The sequence below is a fragment of the Eurosta solidaginis genome, chromosome 4 (genome assembly GCF_040869045.1).
Source record: "Eurosta solidaginis isolate ZX-2024a chromosome 4, ASM4086904v1, whole genome shotgun sequence".
NCBI lineage: Eukaryota > Metazoa > Arthropoda > Insecta > Diptera > Tephritidae > Eurosta > Eurosta solidaginis.
In genome coordinates this window covers 190,262,238-190,279,816 of record NC_090322.1, presented here as the reverse complement: position 1 = coordinate 190,279,816, position 17,579 = coordinate 190,262,238, and the positions used below count along the sequence as shown (strand labels likewise).

The 17,579-nt window shown below is 39.4% G+C and overlaps 2 protein-coding genes across 2 annotated transcripts; one reads left to right on the top strand and one right to left on the bottom strand.

The window, feature by feature from the left end:
- Positions 1–1,467: 1,467 nt before the first annotated feature.
- Positions 1,468–2,412, bottom strand: LOC137248735 (thioredoxin domain-containing protein 17). Its single transcript, XM_067779645.1, has 4 exons — positions 2,261–2,412; positions 2,026–2,201; positions 1,862–1,946; positions 1,468–1,785 (listed from the first exon to the last, which is right to left on the bottom strand). The coding sequence occupies exons 1-4, from the start codon at positions 2,290–2,292 to the stop codon at positions 1,629–1,631; spliced, it is 450 nt and encodes a 149-aa protein (XP_067635746.1). The 5' UTR covers positions 2,293–2,412; the 3' UTR covers positions 1,468–1,628.
- An 11,635-nt stretch (positions 2,413–14,047) lies between these two features.
- Positions 14,048–15,552, top strand: Fcp3C (Follicle cell protein 3C). The gene is made up of 3 exons (XM_067779643.1): positions 14,048–14,172; positions 14,239–15,242; positions 15,314–15,552. The coding sequence occupies exons 1-3, from the start codon at positions 14,169–14,171 to the stop codon at positions 15,494–15,496; spliced, it is 1,191 nt and encodes a 396-aa protein (XP_067635744.1). The 5' UTR covers positions 14,048–14,168; the 3' UTR covers positions 15,497–15,552.
- The last annotated feature ends 2,027 nt before the right edge of the window (positions 15,553–17,579 follow it).

Here is a 17,579-nt window from a genome sequence, read left to right as displayed (position 1 = left end):
AATGTCGTATATATTCGGCCAGGAATCCGTTTTAACAAAACTTGGTGGCCACGGCAGGGAATTGGCCAAAAGAACGACAAAAACAAAACAAAAACTGCGGCAATATATTCTATCGCTTTTTTTTTGTACAAAATGGCGTGGATAATAAAATATAAACGTTTTTCAGTGTTTTTTACAAATTTTCTTTAATTTATTTTGTCCCAATGTTCACACATTCCGTACCAACAGCTGATTTCGAAAAATCATTTGCTCTTCCTCTTCTCTTTACGATTCCGTCGTAATGCAGAATACCAAACTTCGATTGAAGCGGAGTGTAGAACGGGAACGTAATCGAAATGCAGAATAGGGGTGATTGACCAGGAATGGCCCCAGAATGTGTTTGTACAATAGGGGTATGAAATAAAATGTGTTAATGAGGGTTTTAACAACCCACATAGCATATGGAAGATTGATTAAAGTATAAATCATCACAACGAGACATTCTCGACTCCTTTTGACGACTAAAAACTGTTTAATCAATTCTGCGATCAAAAGTAGACTCGAAATCGGCTTCCTCTTATTAGTGAAATATGATTTATTGAAAAAGCAACAACAAAATGTAAAGCGATCACAAAAAATTATTAAAATAAGATTCCAAATTCTCTTAAATGTCGTGAGAAAGAATCAGAAAAGCTTTAAAACACACTTAAAAATTATTCCCACGAGACTCATAAATGATGGTAAATATTACTCGAAGAAGACTAAATACTTATTAGAAATATAGGTTAAAAGAGGCTCACCAAGTGTAGTCACGCGTAGGGTACCATTTTCTCCCGACGAGGGAGTCTTTTCTGATCAGAAAATGAGCGCATATATGCTTATTTTGATCATGCTGGAGACTCGAAAGACTTTAATATGATTAATAATTTCAAAAACTGCTGGGTGGGAAGGTGCGTTGGTTAAAAAGAAAAGGGAGGGAATGGAGGGGAGTTGTACGAAAAAGGAAAGTAAGGGATATGATAAGCAATTGAAGAGTAGGAGAAAGACTTGAGGAGAGGAAGTAAGGCATAGAATGAGAGAGGGGAAACAAACAGGAAGAAGGAGAGAGAAATCGAAAAATGACGAAGGCAACATATGAAGGAGAAAAAGCATAGATAGAAAGAGATCGGTAAAAAGATACAAAAAAAAATTTTTTTTTTTGACAAGTGCCTCTGTTTACTTGAAGGATAGATACATCACAAGGAAATATACCTACGGTATTTTCGTGGTTTCGTGTTCATTTATAAAAAAAAATCTAGATACATCGGTCAGGAGAAGGTATTCAATATTTGGTATAGAGATTCCATATCTGAGAGTGGTAGTGGGGGGAAGTTAAATAGATCAGTAATAGATAAGAAAAAGAAGAAAAATTTATGAAAAAGTAGAAGAGAATGGGAAAGAGGGTAAAGAGAGGATGCGATGCTCACTTTTTAAATGTAGGTAACATAATTTTTGGGCAGAATAAAGACTGGCGGGTACATTATTTATTTATAACCATACATACATACGTTCGTATAAAAAATTTTTATCTTTAGTTTGTCTTTTATAAACTAATACATTTTATATAACTTAAAATCCGTACGTTCGAAGAAATAAACCAACCGGTACTTTTAATCTACATCTTCCGTAAAGAACATTTCAAGCAACGCTGGCTTCGCACACTGATCCCCGTCTAACCGAGCCGGCGACTTCCAGCGCACGAGTGAAGGTATAACAGAAATTGGTGCAATTGTATCTTTACGGAAGGGATTTTCCATGTTCTTCCAGCTAAAAGAAAAATATAAATAAAATGAAGATGACAATCATAACTTCAATAATTGTGTGGAATTCAGTATGAACTTACAATGCCCGCGGACCAACATCAACAACAACAAAGACTGATTTTTTATCAGCATGTTCTTGCAAAGCCGATAGCACAAATGGTTCAGCTTTATACACAAAGATATTTAAAGATAAAGGGAAACATATTGTAAAAAGTGCAGTGTGGATGTCTCAATAGTCTCTCACCTTCATTACAGTCTGGGCACCAACTTTTGCCGGTCGCATCCTTTTCACCAGTAAAATATACGTTTATCTGTTTATTCCCTTCTGACAGGCGCTCTACTGCCGCTCGAAACGCCTCATACCCACTAACTTTTAATATTTCCATATTATCTGTACCTTTCTCTACATTTTGTTCTAGTCTAACGAATAAATGAACTAAACCTTGCTAAATTGTTTGCATAAAGAGCTTGCTTTTTACCTTATAGAATTCGCTGAATTATTGGACCCCATTTTTATCAGTAATATACAAACAGAAAGCGTTATAAATAAGCAAAATTCTTATTGGATTGGAATTGTTGAATAAGCCGGTTAATTGGAATTCGCTAGAGTTGGGTCGTTTCGTTCTGAACTTGTTCAATTGACCGGGTCTCTCAACTGAACAAGTGAACTAGATCTTCGATTTCGGTTCTTTTTGTTCTTTTAGTTCATTTGTTCTTTTAGTTCGTTTTATCTAATGTTATTCTTTCTCTCTTCTTGTTCGCGAACATTGTAAATTCATACATATATACGCAGAAATTCACAGTGAGCACGAATGTCGACGATGCCACTTACACTAAAGATATGTGTGGCCATCTTTGTGTGTGGCACTGCTAAAACAATGTATGTATGGACTATTTATGAAAAACATGTTTTGTAAAAATCTAATTATTACATTTATTAAACTTGAAAAGTTCATATTTATGTACAATTTGTGTCTGTACTCTTTCAATTTCCTGAATCTTCAAAAATTTGTAACTTTTTTTGAAGTTAATTATACATATACATATATAAACTTATTTATTCATTACTCATTTAAATATACGTACACAAAGCATTGCTGCATACACACCCACATCTATACCTTGTTGCCTTTTTTGCGGGTGCGAGCAGCAGTGATCAAATTTGCTTGAAAAAAAGAACAGATGAACAAAAAGAACAACTTGTTCGTTCATCAGAAAATGAACGAAAGATTCGAATCTCTGAAATGAACGAAAAAGCACAACTCTAGAATTCGCGCGAGAACAGATGGTGAACAGCCGATTTGGTAGACCTGTCAAAATTGATTATAGTGCTGCCAGAAATTGGTGAATAATGGTACACTCAAAAAATTATTATTTTTTGTTTGTGTCTTAATGCTGTAGGAATTATGGGCGTGTCAAAATGCATTTGCGGCAGCGATTTAGTTTAGCACCCCCCGAGTTCGGGGTTAACTTGGTATCAAATGAAAGAGGGAGTTCTCCCGATCACAAACTTATAATTTGAAAGTTATTTGTTGTTAAAGTTTGCATATTTCTATACAACTTTTATATGTGTATACGTATATATATTCTATGACATTACAAATATGTGCTGCCACATCTTAAAAACAGAACAAGTGAAGCAGAAGGTTGTACTACGCAGAAGGACATCACCGTGGCGGTAGCCACGGTTATACCACACACCCGGACTTGGTATGGCGTAGCCCAGGGTTACTTTTTATAAGAGCGGTCGAAGGCCGCCTACGCGGAAAGGTGGTTCAACTGTTCAAAATGAGTAGTAAAAATATATATTTTTATTTTTCTTTATTAACTGAAAGGTGGTAAGGTAATATTTATATTTGTTTTTTTGTGGCAGCACAGCTTTGTAAAGTCATCAATAAAATATATATATAAATGTGTATGTTGCTACAAAAGCGCTATTGATTTAATAAAAACATTTATAATAAGTAAAAACAATGCAAAAATGAAATGTGAAATATACAAAAATGCAATTTAAGTTTATCGTTGCCAATTTATATAGATATGTATGTGGATTAAGGTTTTGAAAGATGTATAATTGTAATTTAAAGTGCTATAGAAATTTGCAAACTTTAACAACAAATAACTTTTAAATTATAAGTTTGCGCACTTTAAAATATATATATTTGTGATTGGGACAGCTCCCTCCTTCATTTGATACCAAGTTTTACCCCGAACTCGGGGGGTGCTATTCTAAAATTTTCCCGAATTTGCTCATATTCGTGAGTTTTTATGCCGAAACAAAAATCGTCACAATCGCGAAAGATGCTGTGTTTTGTAAATATAAACATAACTTTAGACTTAACAGTTGAAATTATGGCTTAAGTGCAGTATACGGACAATTCCAAAATCAAAAAAGAAGTATGAGGGTTGATAGACATGGTCAAGGTAAATATAACTACACAATTTTTTTTGTGGGCAAATGACAATAACAGGAGTTATTAAGGGTCAAAGTTCATATGAAGCATTTTTTTAATTTAAATTTCTCTTTAAGTATCGAACCGATTTTCAAAATTTTTGGTCATCGTGTAGAAGGGCAATGGGTGTTCGGTGGGGTGGAGAGGGGAACTAACCGATGTTTTATGGTACCTGTGGAGAAAAGGGACAAAGATACTTTGCTGCAAATCATAAAAGAATGGATTTTACCCGGTAGCATAGTTGTGTTTTAAATTTTTCGTAATTTTCGATATCGAAAAAGTGGGCGTGGTCATAGTCGGATTATTTCTGGAAGGTTCGTTGATTTGATAATTATATATTTCATTCATTTATAAATATACATTTATTTATATCGTTTATAGGCATATGATTGCTTACAGGATGAGGGTTATGTACATTTTAAAGTGAACCACTCGCTCAACTTTAAAGACCCCGAAACTGGCCAGCATACAAATACGATCGAAGGGTTATGGAGGCATGCCAAGGTCTTTATGCCCCAATTCCACAGCAAAAAGCAATTCTTTTGGGGCTATTTGGCAAAATTTATTTTTTTGCGGCATTGCAAGGCTACTAATATTGACCCTTTAACAACATTTTTTAAAATGGCTGGGAACCTTTACAACCCATGCAACCCACGACTTGTAGAGAATGAAGATGAAGATGATTATGAGGTCGATATGTCGGCGTGAGTTAAACGTAAGTTACAAAATAAATACTTATTTTTTAAGGGGCTTTGTATAAATGAAAGTATTCTGCGCAGAAATACTGTGGATGACGGTGGGGTGCAATAAAGCCATACGCAATAACGCCATACGGCTTTATTTCCAATCAGTTTGAGAAATAAAGCCATATGGCCTTATTTCCAATTGCTAATGGAAATAAAGCCAGTATGGCCGTATTGCCATTTTCAAAACATGGTTGTGGTAATTTTATTAGGCTGTACCTAAAAACGTGCAAAAGAGTGCGTACCGTGGCATGTTGCCACGGTTCAGGCAACCACCCGGACCTGGAATAGCGTAGCCCAGGGTTATTTAAATAAAGGCCGAAGGTGTTCTGCACATAAAGGAAACAAATACCAGGTGTTCTGCGCAGAGTTACTGTTAATTTGCCCAAAATTAAGTTTTGGTATACCAGGAACAGGACAGTTGGTATTGCATTGATGGGACTAAGGATATTATATATAATTTTAAATGAAAGCTTAAATTATTTCCCATCTACCATCAAACTATATTTTCATATATTTAATACAGCAATTAAATTAAAAAAAATTAAGTTTTTAAAAATTTTGATATGTTTTTTAAAAAACTATATTATTTCAGGAAATTCTTTGCAGTTATATACTTAGGATATACATCAAACGGAAGGTATTGGAAATACCTATCCAACGACGTTGATAATCGGTTCAATACTTTAGAAGTAATTTAGATTAAAAAAAAGCTTATTATGAACTTTGACCTTTAATAACTTTTGTTGTTGTTGTTTGCCCAACAAAACAAATATATCGTTATGTTTCTTTTATTAATACCTATCGATCTCAACTTTTCGTTTTTTTATATCAGCACTGTCCGTATACTGCACTTGTTCCAACTTGCTACTTTCTTCGCTTTAAAGAGACAGATGATTACAAGGCGAATTCAGTAGAGGTGGTGTTATCCCAACAGCTGATTGCTTCTTTATAATTTTCCATATAAAGCTGGAGACGTTGGTGCTTTATTGGTAACCGTATCGGTAACCTTTTAACAGCTGATTCGACCAACCTTATGAGAATCAATGCAATCGATTATTGGTGCCGCTAAGGTCGTAACCGTATCGTAGCCAACCAATTGGGTTTTGGTTTACCGTCGTAACGATAAACAGCTGATTACGTTAGGGATACGGATACAGCGATACGACATACGGCACCAATGACTCCGGCTTAAAGCCTTGTACAACAACAAGGCGAATTCAGTAGAGGTGGTTATAGAAAATAATAATTTTCTATATAATTTTCAATAATTTATTTAAACTTTATTTTTAAATAATATAATAAGAATAAATTTAAAATATAACAAGTATATTTGTTATAAGTAGATAACTTCACAGTGGTGTTATCCCAACAGCTGATTGCTTCTTCTTGATAATTTTTCATACAGAGCCTTGTACAACAATATGCCAGTTAATCGAAATCAATGAAAATTTTCTTTTGACTTGACATTCTTCTGCACGGCGAATTGGTTGAATTCGCTTTGCCACCACCTGGTATGGATTCGCCTTGGTACAACAATATGTCAGTTATTCGAAATCAATGAAAATTTTCGTTTGACTTGACATTCTTCTGCACGGCGAATTGGTTGAATTCGCTTTGCACCACCTGGTATGGATTCGCCTTGGATGATTACATGAATTTGCCTTTGGAAGCAAAGCGATTCTATACCAGGTGGTGGCAAATCGAATTCAATCAATTCGCGCTTGCAGATGAATGTCAAGTCAAAAGAAAATGGTCATATATTTCGATTAACTGACATTTTGTTGTACAAGGCTTTGTATGAAAAATTATCAAGAAGAAGCAATCAGCTGATGGGATAACACCACCTGGTACTGAATTCGCCTTGCTTTGGAAGTATGGCATCAAATCCCAGGAATCCCGAGCCATATGCCGTCCAGAAATCTCGGGGTTATGTATATTAAAGTTTCGGGATTTTCTTGGGATCTCAAATTTGAAGACATGATTCCTAATCCACGTCCAAAAAAATCAATAGGGGTAGCAAAAGACGCACTTTGTATCCAGGATCGCGAATCCGAAAATCGAAGTCAAAAATATTGCGGTTATTAAAAGATATTAGACGCATTCGGTAATTTTTAATATGAAAATTGAAGAAGAGGTAAGAGAATTCCCTATTCTCGGAAATTTATGCGATTACCAAGAGACCGCTGCATTTAAATTTAAATTTGTTTTCATTGTTGTTGTAACTATAAGGACACTTCGCGAATATTTTGGTAACGTTTAACAAGACGGTGCACCACCTAATTTTTATCAAAAGTGGTATCAAAAGACGTGTCTCGACCTCCGTTTTAATAATCCAAAAGCGGAAATCAAAACTGTCTAAGGTTATTTACAAAAAACCGTAAAATGACCACGAAATATGGAACCCGATCCATAGTTTTTTTTTTGCACAGAACACTAAGGCTGAGTAACACAGCACTGTGCTGTGTTATTGTGTTAACACTCAGTAATGTGCGGCACGCACACGCACACTTATCGATTAATTTATAACACAGTGGCACACTCGATGGCACAAAGCTGACTGTGCAATGCCGCTCAAACTGGTAAATGCTCATAACACAGTAACACACTCTATAGCACAGAGAATGACACTCAGATCGTAAGTGCACATACATACATAGTCTATTGTGCTTGTGTGTTGATTGTATTGCTTTCCAATGACCCTTCACTCAAAACATATTTATACACATGATACAAATATTACAAAATAAAACCGGTGAGAGGATAATGACATTTCAAAAGATTTTAAAATTCTCACTGCGCTCTCATAATTTTTATTTTATTTTAATTTTTTCATAAAAAAAATAGTGTCCACAGGCATTGTACAGGTTTACAAGTATGATATGTATGAGAGGGAAACAATTTCTTTCCCTTTCTAACACACGGCAGTTTGACACTTCGGTCAGTGTCAAACTAGCGTGGAATCCAGTGGAACCTGCGTGGAACATGAGTTTTGACACTGAACGAAGTGTCAAAATTACCGGGGTTGCTTCGTCAAAAGCGACACAGGGAAGAAAAAAGGGGTCGGAATATCAGATATGGGTTGCTGTGATGGTAAATTTTTTTGAACGAATTTAGTAGGAAATTTTAAGTGCACCCATATTGGTCCTTCAGAAAATTATAAAAAAGTCTTCAATTGGGGTATCTGAGGACGCGTAGTTATTTCAGTATTAAGAATACAGACACGTGAGTTAAGTTTTTCTACCCGTTCAAAAGTTCTCCGCGAAAAACAGTTTGAAACCGAGGTCGACTGCAATAACCCGTCCAAAAAATCGGAAAGATAAATGAATAGACGCGTTTTGTCCTGTTGTCAATAGTCCGAAGAGAAAAAGTAGTCGAATTATTTGAAGCGAGGCCAAAACGCGTCTATTAATACCTCCCCCGACGGTTTTGGTCGTGTTTTAGCAATCGTCCCCGGTAATAAAGTATCACAATTTGTTAATTAAAATTGTCCAAAATATATGGTTATTAAAGAGAGATGTAATTAAGTGCTCGTTTGAAAGTAAATAAGTATATTTCTTTGTAATATAAGAAAAAAAATTTTAAGCAGTTTTCGATAGCAGCTACTAAACTTTTTTTGGTCCTAAGAAGTACAACAGTGCCAAATAGCATCCACAAAAAAAACGAACAAGAACAAGCATTCTATCAGGTGAGCGTGGCTGTGTATGTGCGTGCTGCTACATATCCTACTTGTAGACCTGTACAATGTCCACAGGGGCACTTACTATCCTCTTGATCAGATGATATGACGTCAAACGTGGCGTTAGAGGTAAGTAACACAGTACTGTGCTCTGATATTGTGCCTACACTCATATCGACTATCGATAATCAGTTATAACACAATTGTGTCAACACAATGCGTTAACACTGCAAAGTGTGCCTGTGCTACTGTGTTAACACTCAAAAAATAGTGTCAGTACCCACCACTACAGAACACCTTTATGCGTTGGCGGCCTTCGCCCTGGGTGGGTCCGACACCGGTTTGGGGATCAAAACTAAATGCGCGCAGAACACCTCTTTGCATTAGTGTGCGTGTGTACAACAAATCTGGTAAAAAAGACAACAACCACATGAAAATTTGAACCGATTTTTTGCTTATATGTTTTGACAGAAATAAAAATTTATATATTTATATTTTCGCTTTCAGATTCTAAAAACGGAGCTCGAGCCGCGTCTTTTGATACCACCTTTGATAATTTTTGATAAAAATTAGTTGGTGCACCGTTGTTGTTGCTGTAGCGATAAGAACGCTCCCCGAAGGCCTTGGGGAGTGTTATCGAGTTGATGGTACTTTGCCGGATGCAGATCCGGTACGTTCCGGTACCAAGCCCGACCATCTCGGGAACGATTTGTTATACCCACATGCGACATTCTAGGCCAAGCCGCCCTCCCACCCCCTAGATCCATGAGGAGTTCGGGTTTGCCAGAGCCTCGGCTGTTAATGAAACAGGATTCGCCACGGATAGGTGAGGTTGACAATTGGGTTTGGCGAAGCTATATATTGCGCTGCCAACCTAAAAAGGTTGCGCTACACAACCCCTTGTAAAACGTTACCAATATTTTGGCGAGTGTTATCGGTGGTGATGGCCTTCTGCCGGATATATATCCGGTACATTCCGGTAGCAAGCACCATTAAGGTAGCAGCCCCACCATCTCGGAAACGATTTAATTATGCCACATTGAACCTTCTAAGCCGTTCCGCCGCAAGAAAGTTGGTATTATTAGTTTTTTAAAAAGTTTTCTTCGCACCGTGCAGTATACGTTCATTGTATCAAAGTTCAGTCTGGATAAGTGGTAGTTGGGAACATTACAACACCGAGGACGACATTTCTCTTGAGCAACTTCTCTCAGAGCAGATTGCGTTCTTCTACACTGTAAAATCTACAGTAGAGCATGACATTTGGTTGTTGTTGTTGTAGCAATGTTTCGCCCCACCTAATAGCTGCGACCGATCACAAATTGTCATCAATATCCTCTAACGGGAGTCCAAGGAAACTTGCTGTTTCGACAGGGGTGGACCATAATGAAAGGGGTGTTAGAAGAGTTGGTTCAACATTACAATTAAAGAGATGGTTGGTGTCATGTGGGGACACATTGCAAGCGAGGCATACATTTTGTATGTCGGGGTTGATTCTGGATGTGTAAGAGTTTAACCTGTTACAGTATCCAGAACGAAGTTGAGCCAGAGTGACTCGCGTTTCCCTGGGGAGTATGCGCTAGGTTAGGTTAGGTTAGGTTGCAAGGGCTGAGCTGGACACTATGGTAACAGCTCACTACTTAGGCCACCAGTGGGCCCATTGTAATGCCCTATACGGTCTCAAAGAGGACCCCTACTCTGCCTAAAGCGGGTCAAACCACCTCGTGGAAATTATAAATTTTGCTAGAGCCTTTACTTCATAGCAAGAGACCTCAGCGAGATCATGTAGAAAAGGTTTACCAAGGATAGCCATCCTACGCCTACAAAGCGCTGGACAGTGACAGAGAAGGTGCTGGACGCTGTCTTCCTCTTCTGTACATCTGCAGCTGCGACAATAGTCGAAGGTCGTTACCCCCATTCTAGCACCATGCATGCCTATTAAGCAATGCCCTGTAAGAACCCTTATCAGGGACGATAGAATTGATTTGTTTAAAATCCAAAGCGCTTCTGTGCGCCCCTTGTCATATGAGGGCCAGGTTTGCCTGGATTTCACACGATGATATGGCTGACCATAGTCCATTTGCGATTCTTATAGTGCTTGTGTTCACACGAAGCCTGAAAGTGGCCATGGGTATACCTATCGAATCATTTCCCGGAAGGATATGGTCGGTGGTGCCTCTTCTGGCCAGCTCGTCTGCTCTGCAATTGCCTTCAATATCCCTGTGCCCAGGTACCCATATAAGGCTGATACTGAAGTGCTGAGCCATCTCGTTAAGAGATTTGCGGCATTCAGTGACAGACTTTGCGTTGTCGACGAATGAGTCCAGGGCCTTTAATGCGGCCTGGCTGTCTGAGAAAATAAACACCCGTTTACCATCCTTAGGCATAGACCTTAGATGGTTCACAGCCCTGTGTATTGCCAGCATTTCCGCTTGGTAAACACTACAGTAATCTGGTAGGCGAAAAGAGACCTCTAGACCCAGATCCGGCGAAAAGAGGCCTGCTCCCACATTCCCGTCAAGCTTAGAACCATCCGTGAATATGTTGATGGCACTCGATACCGTGTGTTGTCTGGTATTCTAGTCCTGTCGCGATGGTATATATATACTATAGTTTTTAACGAAGACGTTTATTGGCGTGCAGTAGTCAGTGCGCACCGGTATTGGGACTGGGGCGTTCGTGCCCAGGATTGTTGCGTGTCCACTAGATCCTTTTGACCAGAGACCTGTTTCCCTTATGCGTAGAGCGGTGATGGCCGCTATTTCCTTCGCCACCAGGTCAAGAGGTAGAAGGTATAGCATTGTGTTGAGTGCTTCAGATGGAGTGGAGCCGAGAGTCCCGGTGATGCAGAGCTCCGAACTCCGTTGCACCTTTTGAAGCGTCTTAAGTTAGGTAGTTTTAGCTAGTGCAGGCCACCAGACCAAGGCACCATAAAGAAGAATCGGGCGCACAATGGCTGTATAATTTCAATGTCCCTAACAGAGCTCGCCGCTTTCACAGTACATTCCGCGTTGAAGTGCTGCGTTCGAATTACTTCAGTTTCGCACCTCTTATAAGAGGTCTTGTAGAATTTAATCGCCTATCCAGAAGCCTTGACCTGGACTTTGCCATACCAAGGTCTCTGTTTAAGGCACGCATTGAGTCCTATTACTTATCTCAGTAAATCTTACTTTAAAATTGTTAAACTAGTACTAAGTTAACCTGTAATCTAGTCAGTAAGGTTGTTACCATTTGACTTAATAAAGATATGAAATATGAAAATATGAAATATGAAAAATAAATCCAGTATGTCACCTTGGGGGAGAATCCGCAGGAGGTGCCAATTGCCCTCTTGCAGGTGAACAGCGCTGCTGCTGCCTTCTTGCATCGCTCCACTATATGATCACTCCATAATATCTTCCTATCCAGAATTACTCCCAAATACTTGACTCGATCGCTAAACGCTAAAAACTTACCCCAATTCTTGGCGGGGTTAGATTTGGTACTTTGTACCTCCTCGTGAAGAGGACAAGCTCGGTTTTATCCGGGTTGACTTCCAAGCCTGTGGCTGTGGCCCAGTGCGAAATTTTGGATAGTGCCCCTTCCATTAGGTTGCAAAGAGTTTGCGGAAATTTCCTTCGCATGGTGACGCAGATGTCATCTGCATACGCGATCACTTGGTGACCTTCTGATTCCATGAGGCGCAGTAGTTGGTTGACGGTAACCACCCAAAGTAGCGGAGAGAGAACACCTCCCTGCGGAGTGCCTCTGCCGACCGGTCTGCGGATCACGCATCCACCTAGCTCAGTTTTCATCTGCCTACGCGTAAGCAGATTGTATATAAACTCCACCAGGCACGCGTCCACCCCCAGATCGGTCAGTGCCGAGGTGATGGCCTCCGGGAGAACGTTGTTGAAGGCACCCGCTATATCTAGAAATGCCACCAATGTGTATTCCTTGAGGTCTAGTGACCTTTCGATAGCGGATACCAGTGAGTGCAAGGCCGTGTCAGTTGACCTGCCCTTAGTATAGGCATGCTGAGCTTGCGAAAGAAGCGACGGCTCAATCCTCCTCCTGATGTGGTCCTCTAGAAGCCTTTCGGCGCTTTAAGCAGAAAAGAAGATAAGCTTAAAGGCCTATAATAATTTGGTTTAGAGTGGGAGGGTTTCCCTGCCTTGGGGATAAAGACCACGTTGACTTCCCTCCACGATACTGGTACGTAATTGAGCCTAAGATAACCTATAAACATCCCTTTAATCCAGGGCCCTATAAGTTCGGCAGTATACTGGCTCTGAGCCGGAAAAATTCCATCCGGGCCCGACGATTTATAGGGCTTGAAGGTCTGTAAAGCCCAATCTATCCTTTTATCATCTGTGATTTCGCTTATCAGCTGATCATTAGGTGACCCTCCGCTGACAACGCCCGTACTTGCTGGGAAGTGCGTATCCATTAGCAAGTTTATGGTTTCAGCGCTGGAGTCCGTCCAGTGCCCATCCGGCTTTTGGACGTAACTTAGCTGAGTTGGAGATTTCGATAGCATTTTCCTTAACCGGTAGGCCGCGGATGTGGATGCAATCCTGCCGCAGAAATCCCTCCAGGAGGATCGCTTTCCATCCCGGATTGCTTTTTTATATATATTTATTTTCGCTTTATAAGCAGCCCATAAGGATTCATGTCCATCATGCTTTGCTTTATTAAAGGCCGCCCTACATGACTTCCTAAGCTTATCAAGATCAGACGACCACCATGGTGGTTTGTGAGTTTCCAAAACCTTTTGTCGGGCAAGCCCTATCTAAAGCATTCCTACATTTTTGACTGAAATTATTTACAAACACGTCTAGCTCCTCCTCGCTTTCTGGGGCTCGTACCTCTTCAGATAGCTTTTTACCTATTATCTTCTTATGGTAGCCCCAGTTAGTTCTTCTAATATTTTGTATGTACTTAGGACTTGCGTGCGCTGTGATATAGAAAAACTTATATATCTATGGTCAGAAAAGGAGTGCTCCTTTAGAACTCTCCATGAAACTATCAGGTCACTGAAAGAGTCTGTGACCAGTGTTATATCAAGGACCTCTTCGCGGTTCCTCGTAATGAAAGTGGGATCATTTCCCCAATTACATATACTTAGATTAGTGCCTAAGAGATAGTCAAATAAAGACTCACCTCGGTCATTTGTATCACTGCTGCCCCACTGGGCGTGATGAGCATTTTATTTTATTTTATAAAAAATACTTTACTTTCGCTTCAACTTGACCCAGTTTTAGAGCAACTGTTGAACTTGAACTTCTTGGCCACTGTCAGTGGCTAAGAATTCCACTGAAAATACACCAAACAGCCTTGCCGACTCAACAGAAAATGAAGAGCTAAAGTTGACAAAAAAATGCTTAGCGTAACTGAAAGCGGTCAGTCGGAAGCTTAAAGTTTGCGTTATAGACTTCAAACATTGATATATTTAAACCTCTAGCCATGCTGTGGAGTGAACATATATTTTACAGCATTGGGAGAAGAATTGTTATAATTGGAAAAAATTCGCGATATGGGTAAAAGACAACTTTTTTAAAAAGCCTTTCCTATAGTAAGTAATAATTCTTTTTGTTTTCACACAGTATATTTGAAGAGCCTATTTGTCAGAGCATCTATATGGACTACTATACTTATGGTGGGGGTAGTATTGGACGTGAGCATAGATGTGGAAGCGGGCACAATGAAAATTGCATACAAAAAAGGCATTTATGGCAAACCTAATGTAGTCAAAGAGAAACGCTATAACATTAGATCAGGCGTTATACGAGAGTTGCCTTCCATTTCAAGTAGCACACGCCCAAGCCCCACAAGCTCCAGTATGATAACGGACCTGAGCAAGGCGACGAGCTCTAACGCGAATATAAGCGCAAGTCCTAGTATGAGCCCGAACTCGCATATGAGCACAACAACAAACACCACTATGCCTTCAAAGCCGCTTCACGCATTAGCGCCCACAGAGGCGATAAACACACACGAACCCACCCCACCAATGCCAGCAGACGCAGCGCAGAAAGAATTGCACGAGCTCACGGCAGATAATAAAAGCGATACTATCGAAGTCGCAGCAACCATTCATCCGCAAGATCTTGAAAAATTGCTGGTTGAGGACGATGACGCGTTGCGACAATATCTGGTATTGAACAGGTTAATAGATGGAACATCAGCGACCGCTGACGCTCTACCGCACATAAAACCTTTGCTAAATAACACATTGGAAGAAGCGGCGCAAGAATCATCATTGAAAGAAATCCTCATTGATCCTGAATTAGATCAAAATGTTAAAGCCGAGAAAACAGACGATGCAATCGAAGAGCTCTTTCCATTACCTGAACCAGAAGCGTTGATTGCACCACGTCGTGTTGTTACGCCAACTAAAGCGACCAGCAAAAAAGTTGTTAAAACAACAGCAACAACAGAAAGTAATCATCCAGTACCTTGCACTTGTGGTATCTTTCTCACCTCACAATTTAAACGCGGCACAGGAGAACAACCCCAAGGTACGCCAGTGATAACCAACGAATTAGATCGCACCTTTGCATGCAATTCCGTTGGACAAAAGCAGTGTCAGACCAAGTGTTTAGAGACGGTAAGTAGATTGGGTTCTTTTTTATTTCCGATTCTTTGTTTATAATAGCACTTTATTGATATTTCTTACAGTTAGTGCAGCATCTGCCCAACTCTGCTACAATACTTTGCGCATCCATGAATCGTGATTGTCGAAAAGAGCGCGCTTATCTCTTCATTAAAAATTGTCGAAATCATTGGGTGCATACAAATTTGGCAGCGGGCCGTGAGTATTGCTGTCGTGATGGTAAACCGTACAATTGTCCACTTGTGTGAATATCAGACCTAAGAAATTTCGTTGTTGTAAATAATAAAAAAAATTGTTGTAAGTACCCCATTTTTTAATCTTTTATCCACGAGGGAGGGTTAAATAAAAAATAAAAATTTTATTTACATACCATCCCTGCCGGTTTTGGGCAATTCTCGCTATCTTAGTAAAGTTTGGCTTTTGTCTAACACAGCGCCTAATCCTTTTGATATATCTCGTCATGATTTCATATTAAAGCTTACTACGGTTATTAAGCTAGCTCTAATTATGACATCTTATGCAATTATTGGCATATGCTGATGACATTGGTATCATCGGCCTAAACACCCGCGCTGTTAGTTCTGCTTACTCCAAAATGGAAAAAGAAGCGGTAAAGATGGGTTTGATGGTGAATGAGGACAAAACGAAGTACCTGCTGTAATCGAGCAAAGAGCGCATACGCGCCTTGGCAACCACGCTACTGTTGGCAGCCATAATTTCGAAATAGTAAGACTTCGTTTATTTGGGAACCAGCATCAACACTAGCAACAACATCAGCACTGAAATCCAGCGAAGAATTAATCTTGCCAATAAATGCTACTTTGGACTAGGTAGGCAATTGAAAAGTAAAGTCCTCTCTCGGCGAACGAAAATCATACTCTACAAGTCACTTATCGTACCCGTCCTGCTATATCGGGCAGAGGCATGGACCATGACAACAGCAGATGAAGCGGCTTTGGGAGTGTTCGAGAGAAAAGTTCTTCGAAAGAATTATGCACCTCTACGCGTTGGCGATGGCGATGGTGAGTACCGAAGATTGAATGATAAGCTGTACGAGCTCTACGCAGACATCCACATAGTCCAGCGAATTAAAACGCAGCGACTGCGCTGGCTAGGCCATGTTATGCGAATGAGAGATGATGCACCGGCCAAGAAAGTGTTTCTGTCGGAACCCGCCTATGGAAGCAGAGGTAGAGGGCGGACCCCACTCCGTTGGAAGGACCAGGTGGAAAACTATTTAAACTCCATTGGTGTGACCAATAGATAGTTAGTTCTAACTGTATTCTCAATCCAGTCATTGATAGTGCCACTGTACTTCAGAGTTTTTTAGCTCTGAAACCCATTTTTTCTCCAGGGCCCGATGGTATTCCTGGCTGTGTGCTTAAGTTCTGTGCTGTGAACTTAACAGAACCGATCGTAAAATTGTTCAATTTATCTTTGCAATCGGCGTCATTTCCATCAATTTGGAAACAGTCATTTATCATACCTCTGCACAAAAAAGGTAGTAGATCTAATATTGAGAATTATAGGGGAATTGCTAAGCTTTCAGCTATTCCTAAAATGTTTGAACAAATAATTACCTGTCAGCTGCAACATTCATGTACTTCCATATTATCACCCTTTCAGCATGGGTTTGCGAGATGTAGATCAACCACCACAAACCTACTTGAGTTTATCTCTCTAGTTCGGGATGGTTTTTTGGCTAGAAAGCAAACAGATGTGATTTATACGGATTGTAGTAAAGCTTTTGATTCAGTGAATCACGAACTTCTGATTCTGAAGCTTGATTTACTGGGCTTTCCGAAGAATCTGACTTCATGGCTCTCAAGCTATCTTTCCAATAGAACCCAAAAGGTGCTTTATAAAAATATTATTTCAAAATCAATTAATGTTGCCTCTGGTGTACCTCAGGGCAGTTATTTAGGCCCATTGCTTTTTACTCTTTTTATTAATGATCTGCCACAGATTTTGAATCATTCACGAGTGTAGGGTTCTTATTATTTTTATTTAACTTTGTATTTTAGTTACATTGAACTTTGTAATTTTTTAAATGTATTATCAATATTTTAAGTTTCAATATTGATTTTCAATTTTCATTGTTGTGAAAAATAAAGAAAGAATTTGACGCATACTTTTAGGCGTTTTTTTTTTAAATATAATTTAAAGTTTTACTATAAAATAAAAACGTGGTTTCAATAACCACATTTGGCGATCCTGCCAGGAGCTAATAATTAAATAAAAAATAAACAGTTTTGATGTGTGTGCGATAAAGTAAAAAATCATGATTTTAAAGTCGTTGTGGCAGCACCCAAAGATCCAACCTTGGGGCCA

Excerpts from the sequence above, each read along its gene's own strand:
- LOC137248735 (XM_067779645.1), bottom strand. The coding sequence starts at position 2,292 with ATGGGGTCCAATAATTCAGCGAATTCTATAAG. Across the intron at positions 2,202-2,260 it reads AATTCAGCGAATTCTATAAG|ACTAGAACAAAATGTAGAGA; the intron begins GTAAAAAGCAAG and ends TTTATTCGTTAG. Across the intron at positions 1,786-1,861 it reads GATGTTGGTCCGCGGGCATT|CTGGAAGAACATGGAAAATC; the intron begins GTAAGTTCATAC and ends TTTTTCTTTTAG.
- Fcp3C (XM_067779643.1), top strand. Across the intron at positions 15,243-15,313 it reads AGACCAAGTGTTTAGAGACG|TTAGTGCAGCATCTGCCCAA; the intron begins GTAAGTAGATTG and ends TATTTCTTACAG.